The following is an 11203-nucleotide window of genomic DNA, read 5'->3' as shown; positions in this document are numbered from 1 at the left end:
AGAGATTAAAAAAACTTTTTTTAATGTTTACTTATTTTTGAGAGAGAGAGAGAGAGAGAGAGAGAGAGCGCATGAGTGGGGCAGGGGCAGAGAGAGAGGGAGGCACAGAATCTGAAGCAGGCTCCAGGGTCAGAGCTGAGAGCACCCTGACGCGGGGCTTGAACTCATGACTGGCGAGATCATGACCTGAGCCAAAGTCGAATGCTCAACTGACTGAGCCACCCAGGTGCCCCTGGGAGATTTTTATTCTAGTATGAGTTGGGTCATGGGCAGAAAAAAAAAAGGTTTAATTAACAGTAATCAGCTCTCCCAATCAGAAGACAAGCTCTGTGTTCACTAGATAATTCACATATACATAGGGAAAAACAAACAAACAAACAAACAAACAAACAAACAAACAGTGGTTCAGATGAAAAAAGAAATCCAAGGCTCATCAGTTTGAAGAGTTTTAAATGCCATCGCAAATTACATGGCTTGAAATAATAGATTTAAAATAATAAAATAAAATAATAGATTTAAAATCAGTTCTGTTTAGTATTTGTAGGTCCAATTATTACAATAAAGTGTTAGGTTCATGTAAGTTTCACATTATGACCATTGCAGGGTCGGCCAGCTGCAAGATCTGGGCCATTTCCAACTGCGGCCACCTTTCAATTTGGGTATTATCTGCCCTTAGAAAAAATTATGCTTTTTTCTTTTGGCCAAGTGCGAATTTTTTTTTAATTATTATTTTTTTTAACCAGGTGTTGGACAATGTAGCCTGTAGATTCACTCATGTTTTTTTTTTTTTTTTTCTGGAATGGGAGCAAAGAAACAGGGAATAGTGGTCCTGGTCCTTGGAAACACTGTCCACGTCAGGACTGGATTGGTAAAAAGACAGAGAAAGCGTCCCGCCTTTGATTTCTCCTGTAACTTCCCTCGTTAACTTTATGGTTTTTTGTTAGATCACCTTGGTGGCTCCAGGGCTTTCCCAAAAATCTTTTCGGGGCAGACTTCAACTCCTGATTCCTCAGACTGTAGACCAGAGGATTGAGCAGGGGAGTGACCACAGTGTAGGTCACTGCCACCAACTGATCCTTGTCTGAGGCAGACTTGGATCTGGGCCTCAGGTAGGTGATGGAGGCACAGCCGTAGTGCACGAAGACTACCGCGAGGTGGGAGACGCGTGTGGCAAAGGCCTTCCCTTCCCCTCAGCCCAGGGGATCTTCAGGCTGGTGTTAACAATGAAGCCACAGGAGATCAGAATCAGCAGAAAAGGCACCATGATCGCCAGAATGCTTCGGCTGAATGGAACCGGTTCTTTCACATGGGTGTCTGCACAGGCCAACTTAATGACGGGCGCCATGTCACAGAAATAGCGGTTGACTCTGTTGGGACCACAGAAAGTCATGTCACAGATGAGTTTGGTGGCCAGCAAAGCAATGAAGAAGCCTGTGACTCCGGACAGGGAAACCAACCCCAACCCTACCCTCTTGTTCATGATGAGCGTGTAGCTCATAGGGTGGCAAATCGCCACCTAACGATCGTACCCCATCACAGCAATGAGAAAGCAATTGGTGCAGGCAAAGCCAAGGAAGAAGCGCTGCGTGGCACAGGCCACAGAGGAGATGCCCTTGGTGGCTGAGAGCAGGTGGGCCAGCAGCTGAGGGATGATGCCAAGAGTGTCGCAGGATTCGGAGAAGGAAAGGATGAACAGGAACCCATACGTGGGAGGGTGTAGAGTCCTGCTGCAGCGGATGACAGTCATGGTGGTGGCATTGGCCAGCAGGATGGTCACGTACAGGAGAAGAAAGAGGACAGACGGCAGCAGTTGGAGTGCCCCCATGCTAGAGAAGCCCACCAGGGTCAACTGGGTAAACACGGTGGTCCTGTTGAAGCCTTGCGTCTGGATGACTTCCTTCTTTGAATGAGTTTGGGAGAGACAAAATGATAACCATCTGTGTAGTAAGAACATTCTCCCAGTGCCTTCACATTCAGTATCATATTTCCTGGCTCAGAATATTGATAGATCTCTCTCTCTCTCTCAACAAAGATATTCCTTTTGACAATTTTTAGAAGAAATTTTTAATCTCCCGTAATGGGAGAATGATTATATTAGAGAAATACACAATGGTTAAAAGAACCAACCACAGAAGCAAGTTTGATATTTCCAAAGGCTATATGAGGTTACGAGAACATTCTCCTACTGTAAGAGAAAAAGCAAGATATGAAGCCATATTTATAATAAGATTAGAGGCGATTTGGGTTTGCTTTCTATTTTTATGTTTTCCAAATATTTAACGAGAAACATATTCTAACTTGATGATTCTAAATATACTTCACGTAGCCCAGAATATTTCCACCTCTTTTTGGCTACTGTCCAAACAGAAATAAGAATAATTTGCTACTTCTGAATGTGGTGCTATTATTTTTCCTAAATAAAAAAATGGCTTTTAAGGGTGCCTGGGTGGCTCAGTCGGTTAAGCGTCCGACTTCGGCTCGGGTCATGATCTCGTGGTCTGTGAGTTCAAACCTCGCGTCAGGCTCTGTGCTGACAGCTCAGAGCCTGGAGCCTGCTTGAGATTCTGTGTCTCCCTCTCTCTCTGCCCCTTGCCCACTCATGCTCTGTCTCTCTCTCTCTCTCTCTGTCAAAAATAAATAAACATTAAAAAAAAAAGGCTTTTGAAATATCTACATATCTAAATTATGCATGTAATTTATAACATCTGCCAGTGCAGATGATTATTGGTAGCAGTCGTAATGGATGGCCTGTCCTCTGACAGCAGGCAGTCGTCGTAGATGGCCTGCTAGGAAGGGGGCAAGCAAGAAAGCATGTCGGTGACCAAATACAATCAGCAGATGGGTGCGATGATAAAGGCGAACATTATTATTATTTTTTTTTTTAAGTATTTTTTTTTAATTTTTTTTTCAACGTTTATTGGGACAGAGAGAGACAGAGCATGAACGGGGGAGGGGCAGAGAGAGAGGGAGACACAGAATCGGAAACAGGCTCCAGGCTCTGAGCCATCAGCCCAGAGCCCGACGCGGGGCTCGAACTCCCGGACCGCGAGATCGTGACCTGGCTGAAGTCGGATGCTCGACCGACTGCGCCACCCAGGCGCCCCTATTATTATTATTTTAAGTTGAAGAGCAATTCCTGGTGGAGAAGAGTCTGAAAATCCAACTCATCATTCGATCTCCATCAGAAGGCACCTTGGGGAGTTGGGAATGGGGGTGGGGAGGTGAGGGGAAGGCAGATTTCTCTTGCTGTGATGAGGAAATGCATTTCCACTGTTCCCGTTGAACGCGGCCGTTTATGGCACTTTCGTTATCAGAGGCAGAGCAGTGACCTCACAGGCCCTGGTTTCCTTCAGACGACGGGCCATCACTCCAGTGCTCTCTCCACATCACACCCTTGGAGATCTTTCTACCGGCGCATAGTTAAGACAGCCCCTGTTTCACACCGCAATAACATCCAGAGCCCTAATCATCTCACTTTCAGAATCAGTTCAGAAATTTAGGAGAAACCAGGTTTACGCGTACCCCTCGACATCTCTCAGCTTGTTGGCCTCTCTAACGGCTGTAGGTGGAAGGAGTGGCTTCACCTGATGCACTTGTACAAGTTCATTCTTTATCACCTCTGCCGAGGCTCCTTCGCTTAGGTGGTTCCACCCACCTGCCGTCATGACCCTTTCTCTTCGTGTGGCACTTTGCAGAAAACAAGAGGGTTTCACGTAAGCCTCACCACCCGGTAGACAGCACAAGTGTCTTTGTGTCCTTGTTACAGGCCGCGTGAGTGCACGAAGTGCTTTCTCCTGAGCAGAGTAACCTGGAAGGATCCTCATCTTTGCACTTACGGTGTTAAATTGAACCCATCTCCTATGTTTGGCTCCCTCTATAGATTATTAGCTTCTGTTTACAGGCCGGGATGATTTTTTTTATTAATAGCTGAATCCCTAGCATAAAGTGTGTGTCATAGGCTCAACATTTTTTGCCTGAATCGAATAGAAAACAGCTAAATAAGATGCTCGAGTAGTAGGGTCAGTGGCAAAATTTAACTCTTTGAACTTCTAATCTACTTTCTACTCTCTGTATCTTATGCCACTGCCGTTTTATGTCAGAATCTGCCCCCCACTTTTTCCACGGGACTAAAGCAAGCATGATCCCATGCTGCTCATTCAAGTAAAACTCCTTTCGCCATTTCTGACTTTTCTGGAATAATCTGTAATTTTCAAATTTTCTTCAATTATCAAATTTTATATTTTTATAAAATATATTATTTTTTATAAATAATATATATTATTTTAAAATATATATTTTATATTATTTTAAATAAAATATATTTATTTTTAAAAATATATTTATTTGTTTTTGAGAGAGAGAGAGAGAGAGAAAGAGCGAGAGAGCGCAAGCAGGGGAGGGGCAGAGAGAGAGGGAGACACAGAATCTGGAGCAGGCTCCAGGCTCTGAGCTGTTGACACAGCCCGATGCGGGGCTCGAGCTCACGGACCGCGAGATCATGACCTGAGCCGAAGTCGGAAGCTTAACCGACTGAGCCACCCAGGTGTCCCTAACCTATTGTTTTCTGCATTCAAATCCCTATCGTGTCTCACATTCTCTAATAAACCTTCCCTATTAGAATCCACATAGATGCTTTTCCTCTTCATAACATTTAGAGATTTGGAAATCATACTTGTATGGTGAATAAGTTGGATATTATCTTGTAGTTCTATCTATCATCTATCTATCGAGTAGTACTATATACTATACATATAGATTATTATATATACCATATATTCTAGACTAAATACTACATATTATATAGTACATTATACTATATTTTATATATAGTATAGAATATAGTATAATACTACATATAGTATAGGATGTATATAGAACATAGTACATAATACCACATAGAGTAGAGAATATATATAGTTTATAGTAACACACACACATTCACATACACACCTTCTATACGCTGTTTCTTTGAGGCAGGGGCCATGGCAATGTCTTCTGAATGATCTGTAGCACCCACCACACTACCGGGCACATAACAGGCTCTATAAACAAAAGCTTAATAAGTGATGACATGGCTTAATTCTCCTTTTGTTTCTGAGCTTTCTCATAGACTGTGATTTTATTTCCCCTAGAATGTGCTCTCTGCTCTTCTATTATAATCTATATCATTCCTAAGTTTTCTATTATTCTCCAAGTCACCTTTTTTAAAAAAAATCAAAATCTATGCTGATGCACTTTCTTGCCCTGCCTCTGTCACTTGTCTTGCTTCGTTTCTCGGCATTTCAATTTGATGGGAAATGTGCTATGTGTGCATATGTGTTTCTGTGTGTGTGTGCATGCACACGCCATCAGAGTGGATGCTTCCTTCATTTCAAGAAAAAAGCAAATCAAGTTTTACTTTGGTGCAGAATCTTTTCCATAATAATAAAAAATTATTGTGCAAATCCATTCAAATTTGAAATCCTTGGTGGAAAATGTTTCCTTCTTCAGACAGTAGCTGACACAGAAGATCCACTTACCTACTTATGTTCAAGTGATCAAGAAAGTTGACATAAGACTTTGAGTTTCATGGCTCACAGTCTTGTAGGTTTTCGAATGTTGAAAAAGGCAGCAGTAGAAGGTCACTTGTAAAAGCCATGATGTCCATCCTAAAAGAAGAAGCAATTGGGGAAAACAATGCCCTGAAACATTTCATAAAGTGTTAATCTAGACACTTAGAGGTCCAAACGTCTTTGAGTCTTAAATAAGAGGTTGAAAATAGCCCATTCTATATTCATATGTCAATTCAGATTCTATAATTAAGTTGGAGAATATTTACAACCTTCTGGGATTCTAAGGACTAGGGTCCTCTAGGTCTTTTTTTTTTTTTTAATTTTTTTTTCAACGTTTTTTATTTATTTTTGGGACAGAGAGAGACAGAGCATGAACGGGGGAGGGGCAGAGAGAGAGGGAGACACAGAATCCGAAACAGGCTCCAGGCTCTGAGCTGTCAGCACAGAGCCCGACGCGGGGCTCGAACTCACGGACCGCGAGATCGTGACCTGGCTGAAGTCGGACGCTTAACCGACTGCGCCACCCAGGCGCCCCTGGTCCTCTAGGTCTTAAGGGGAGCTAATGGGAGAAAGAAAACAAATGGCTGAACTTACGCAAGGGCATTTTATCTAATACAGAAGAGAATAATTCAGATTGCAAAAAACGTTCCCCCTCTGTAAAGCACTAAAATGGTAAATAAGTATCCTTTTAGCATGGGGGGAGTTTAGTTACTTTCTGACAAAAAGGTTACAAAACACTGAGATGTCAAGAGAAAGCAAGTTTTCCAACCCCATGAAGACTGATTTGATAACGTGTAAGAGGTAAAGGCAGGGGTTGGTGATTATGTGGGAAATCTCCATCTCCCTTCTCTACTCAAAGCCTGAATAAAAGTCAGACAACTGGGTTTTTAAATGACCTTCAGGGAATTATTGCAAGGGAAAGACTTTTATTCAGCAACCACTCATAGAGTGTGGTGATTTGGAAGGCATAACATTAGGCATCACAGTGATTCAAAGATAAATAGATCACACCGATCGTTCTAACTTAGCAGGAAGACTAATACAAACGTAACAAGAGGCGTGCTAAAGCATGTGCCAGTGGACATCAGGAGCACTAGAAAGATGACAAGGTCCCAGTGAAGATCCACGAACACAATCAGGGCTGAGATTCATCCCATGACTTTATGAACAAAAACACTGGGAGTAGGAAAGCTAGCTGGAAACTACTGGATGTCTCATGCCAGGACGTTCAAGGAAAAACAAGTGAGGAGGAAGGCTGAGCACCCCTATTTCTGGTAGTAGCCAGTCTGGATATTCCAGCAAATCATCCTTCTGAAAACAACTAAAATTGCGGGGGGGATATTTAAAACATATATATAAATATGTTGACAAGCTGACAGCATAGCAGGAACTTTCAGATCAAAATCTGAAACAAAGCAAGAATCTAGAAAGATGAGTGGGATGTTGGAAGTTCCTTCCACACTGAAGACATTGACTTGTCTGGAAGGAATGACAAACCCACGATGTTGATTTGAGGGAATCAGAGGAGGAAGATGTTTGCAATTAAACTCCAGTGCCCACCAAATGTGAGTCAAAAAATAGATCTTCTACTTTAAGCTCTAACTCTGAAGGATGGTGCCTTAGGATAAGCATGAAGCACAACTAAGCCTGCCCCTCAACTCACTGTTCAGAGACACTAATGGCAAAGTTGCCCCTAGGCTGACCAAAGACATGGGACAGGGTGGGGAAAATAAATCCATTTCAGAGAGGTTGTGAGCAGTAGGCCTTCATTCTGATTTGCAGTTCAAGTTTGCATCTCTGCTTGGTCTAAGAAATGTGAGCCCTGAATTTAATTTATAGTGGATCTCAACTGGTAGTCCTTCTAAAGATCCGCCAGACAGAAATACAGATTATCTCTGGAGAAAGGAAACCTGCTTAGCTTCTACATAAGAACAAAATAGAAAGTATAAAAATAAAAACAAGAAGAAAAACATCTCTTCACACGTGGCACGATGGTCTACATAGAAAATCCCAAAGACTAGATCCAAAAACCCCTGAAAGTAACAGATGAGATTAAAGCAAGCTGCAGGATACAGAGTTAATATACAAAAGTCCGTCTTAGGAAATTATAAAAATACTGATGAAAGAAATAGAAGATTTCAATCAATGGAAAAAGAGTCCATGTTCATGGATAGGAAGACGCAGTATTGTTAAGATGTTAGCTCTCCCCAACTTGATCTATAAATTCAAGGCAATCCCAATCAAAATCCTAGCAACCTATTTTAGGTATATCAAGAAACTGACGGGGCGCCTGGGTGGCACAGTCGGTTAAGCGTCCAACTTTAGCCAGGTCACGATCTCGCGGTCCGTGAGTTCGAGCCCCGCGTCGGGCTCTGGGCTGACGGCTCGGAACCTGGAGACTGTTTCCGATTCTGTGTCTCCCTCTCTCTCTGCCCCTCCCCCGTTCATGGTCTGTCTCTCTCTGTCCCAAAAATAAATAAATGTTGAAAAAAAAAAAAAAAAAGAAAGAAACTGACCATAAAGTTTATATAGAAAGGCTAAAGACCCAGGATAGTCAATGCAGTATTGCACGTTAAGTACGTTTTCTAGTTTCTATATCTGTTGTTTTAACATTTGGGGCCTTGACCAGGGAGAGACTGCCCTCCTAGGGTTAAAGGCTTCCAATTCCTGGAGATAACAAATGACTTTACTTAGAGCATGCCTTTCATGTGCAAACTGAAGAGTCTAGGGCCCTTACTCTCAAAATGTCTGTTTTTTCAGGCTTTACATCATTTCCCTTTGCAGGTTATCCCAAGGCCATGTTTCAGACAACTAGGGATGGCCCCACACTCAGGAGCTCCCTGAAATTATCAAACTGGCCAGTCCTAAACCTGCTTAGCCTGCTTACCCTGCCTTGCCCTTTCCTTCCCATGAAAACCAAATAAAAAGGTGGGGGGGGGGCGGGAGGGGAGATCTTTCTCATTTCCCCTTGTCCTCTCTGCCTGTGACCCAACTCAGTGTTCCTTGGGGTATTGACTTGAGTGGCATGGTGTAACTCCCCACCCCCACCCCCGTCATAGGAATTGTAATAAACTATGTTTTCAATGGCAATTAGCTCCTGATCTGTCGGTTTATCTGAATAAAAATGAATCTACATTTTAAAACAGGTTAAAAGAGAGCAATCAAGTTGGAGGACTGATGCTACCTGACTTCAAGACTTACTATAAAGTAACAGTAATCAAGACGGCGTGGTCTTGGTGAAGGAAGAAATAAGTAGAAAAAGAAAGAAGCTATCCTATCATGAAAGACATTGAAGAACCTTAAATGCGTATTGCTAAGTGAAAAAAGCCAGTCTGCAAAGGCTACATACTGTGTAACTTCCACTACCTGACACTCTGGGTAAAACCAAATTATAGAGACAGTGAAAAGATCGGTGGTTGTCCGGGGTTCAGGGAAGGTAGAGAGGGATAAAACGGTGGAGACTTGGGGATTTTTAGGGGGCTGAAACTATTCTCTGTGGTATTACAATGGCGGATGTGAGACATTATGCATTTGTGAAAACCTATAGAACCTATATACAATACAAAGTGTGATCCTCAATTTAACCTATAGACTTCAGTTAATACTAACGTGTTGATAGTAGTTCAACAAATCCGACAGATGTGGGCTGCCTGGGTGGCTCGGTCAGTTAAGCATCTGATTCTTGATTTCAGCTTGGGTCATGATTTCACAGTTCCATGCTGTCAGTGAAGAGCCTGCCTGGGATTCCCTCTCTCTCTCTCAAAATAAATAAACAAACATTAAAAAAAACCTAAATTTGACAAATGTAGTCCAATATTTCAAGATGTTAGTCATAGGGAATGCTGGGTATATTGGTTGGGGAGGGTACTTACGGGAACTCTGTGTTTTTATGCATTATTTTCTGTAAAGCTAAAGATACTCTGAAAAGATAAAAACATCAAATTCTCACACATGATATCCGGAGAAATTAACCAGACACACATAATTCATTGTATAATGACCAAAAAAGGGTGAAAATTATGGTGATAGAAGCCAGGGTAAAGGTTAGGTCTGGGCGATAATGCCTGGGAAGAGTCACAATGGAGCCTTATGAAGTTCTCACGATAATTTATTTATCTGGTGTGTTTAATTAATTAATTAATTAATTAAAACATTTTTTTAATGTTTATTTATTTTTGAAAGAGAGACAGAGTGAGAGGCGGAGGGGCAGAGAGAGAAGGAGTCACAGAATCCAAAGCAGGCTCCAGGCTCCGAGCTGTCAGCACAGAGCCCGACGCGGGACTTGAACTCACGGAGTGTAAGATCATGACCTGAGCTGAAGTCGGACACTTAACCGACTGAGCCACCCAGGCGCCCCTGGTGTGTTTAATTTATAAAAACTCCTCAAACTATACAACTTCTGATCTGTGCACTTTATGCTTTAGAACATCTACTTTAGTTCACAAAAGCAAAATAGGAGTTCTTCTTTTGGGAATAATAGATGAGGAAATTTTGACTCAACCCACCCACCAGGAATAACCAGAAAAGCCACAAGAAAATATTGGAGAAAAATTGGTTTGAAGACATCAGGACCCTAAGGAGCAGAATCCAGGAAAAGCAAGAAACCTGGAGAGATTGTTCTAGTACGTGGGGAGCATCCACTCGCCAGAGAACCTGGCAGTTTTGGAAGAGACTACCAAAAAGTCAAGAGATTGAGACTCATGGAGTTGGATGACAAAAGACCACAATGGAGTGCTGAGCTGGTGAACTCCCCAAGCGTTGCAGTTGAGACCCACAAGAGGAACATAACAGGAACGAGGCAAAGAAGAAATAGACCACCAGCCTTCTCAGAGCCTGAGTCCAGTTTCAAAGAGCCTCAAATCCTGGCAGATCTGAATGAACCAAGACTTCACCTAATATCTGCCCTCCATTAGTTTCTACTCTGACCAGTAGATCATAGTGGCATTCTGAGTCTCTCAGGATGTGCCTAAGCATACGGACAGTATCTAAGAACCTCCACAAGGTCTGAATGTTTTCCTTTATCCAGTGCACAGGCACTTTGGTAAGTGGTGGAGATCTCTCTAGGAATTACTGGGTCAAGATTTTCAGGATACAATTGTGGCCATGTTGTGCGTCTTTCCTCAAAATTATCCATCTTCTTTTACAATCAAGGAGTTTCAGGTTTGGGAATTGGTGTCGTACTGAAATTTAGGTAAGAGGCTATGAATTACCATACTGGTAACTTGCACAGCCATCCATCAGACATAGACTACGATCAAACAGTTTATTGATTGGCTGCTCATCTATTTTGTTGTCAGAAATCCCATGGTCAACTGGCCGTTTCCACAGATCTTTGCAGTTCATAACACTAATCATCATCACATGCTTCAGTTTATATTGTTTATTGTCCACATCGTATCTCTGACAGTTTTGTGTGACCCCCAGGCTTCCATTCTCCAGAATACTATTACCCATCACCTCTAGTCTATAATAGCAATCACCACAGAACTCTTTAAGGATGTTGATATTCACTACTGCATTCTGTAAATGCAACCAGGTCCCCTGGGTGTTGGTGGTTAGTGTTGCATATGGCAGTTTTCTTTTTTTTTAATAATACATTTTTTTTCCAACGTTTATTTATTTTTGGGACAGAGAGAGACAGAGCATGAACG

At 42.2% G+C, this 11203-nt stretch overlaps 1 protein-coding gene across 1 annotated transcript; it reads right to left on the bottom strand.

Moving 5' to 3' along the window:
* Positions 1-754: 754 nt before the first annotated feature.
* LOC121015453 (olfactory receptor 10T2) lies at positions 755-1954 on the bottom strand. Its single transcript, XM_040452344.1, is given in 2 exon segments — positions 755-1181; positions 1184-1954. Coding segments are annotated over 2 exon segments (1098 nt in total). The 3' UTR covers positions 755-854.
* Positions 1955-11203: the final 9249 nt, after the last annotated feature.

The sequence above is a fragment of the Herpailurus yagouaroundi genome, unplaced genomic scaffold, assembly GCF_014898765.1.
Source record: "Herpailurus yagouaroundi ecotype Mexico unplaced genomic scaffold, PumYag 207, whole genome shotgun sequence".
NCBI lineage: Eukaryota > Metazoa > Chordata > Mammalia > Carnivora > Felidae > Herpailurus > Herpailurus yagouaroundi.
Note: the sequence above shows the minus strand (reverse complement) of the source record. Positions and strands in the feature narration are given on the sequence as shown.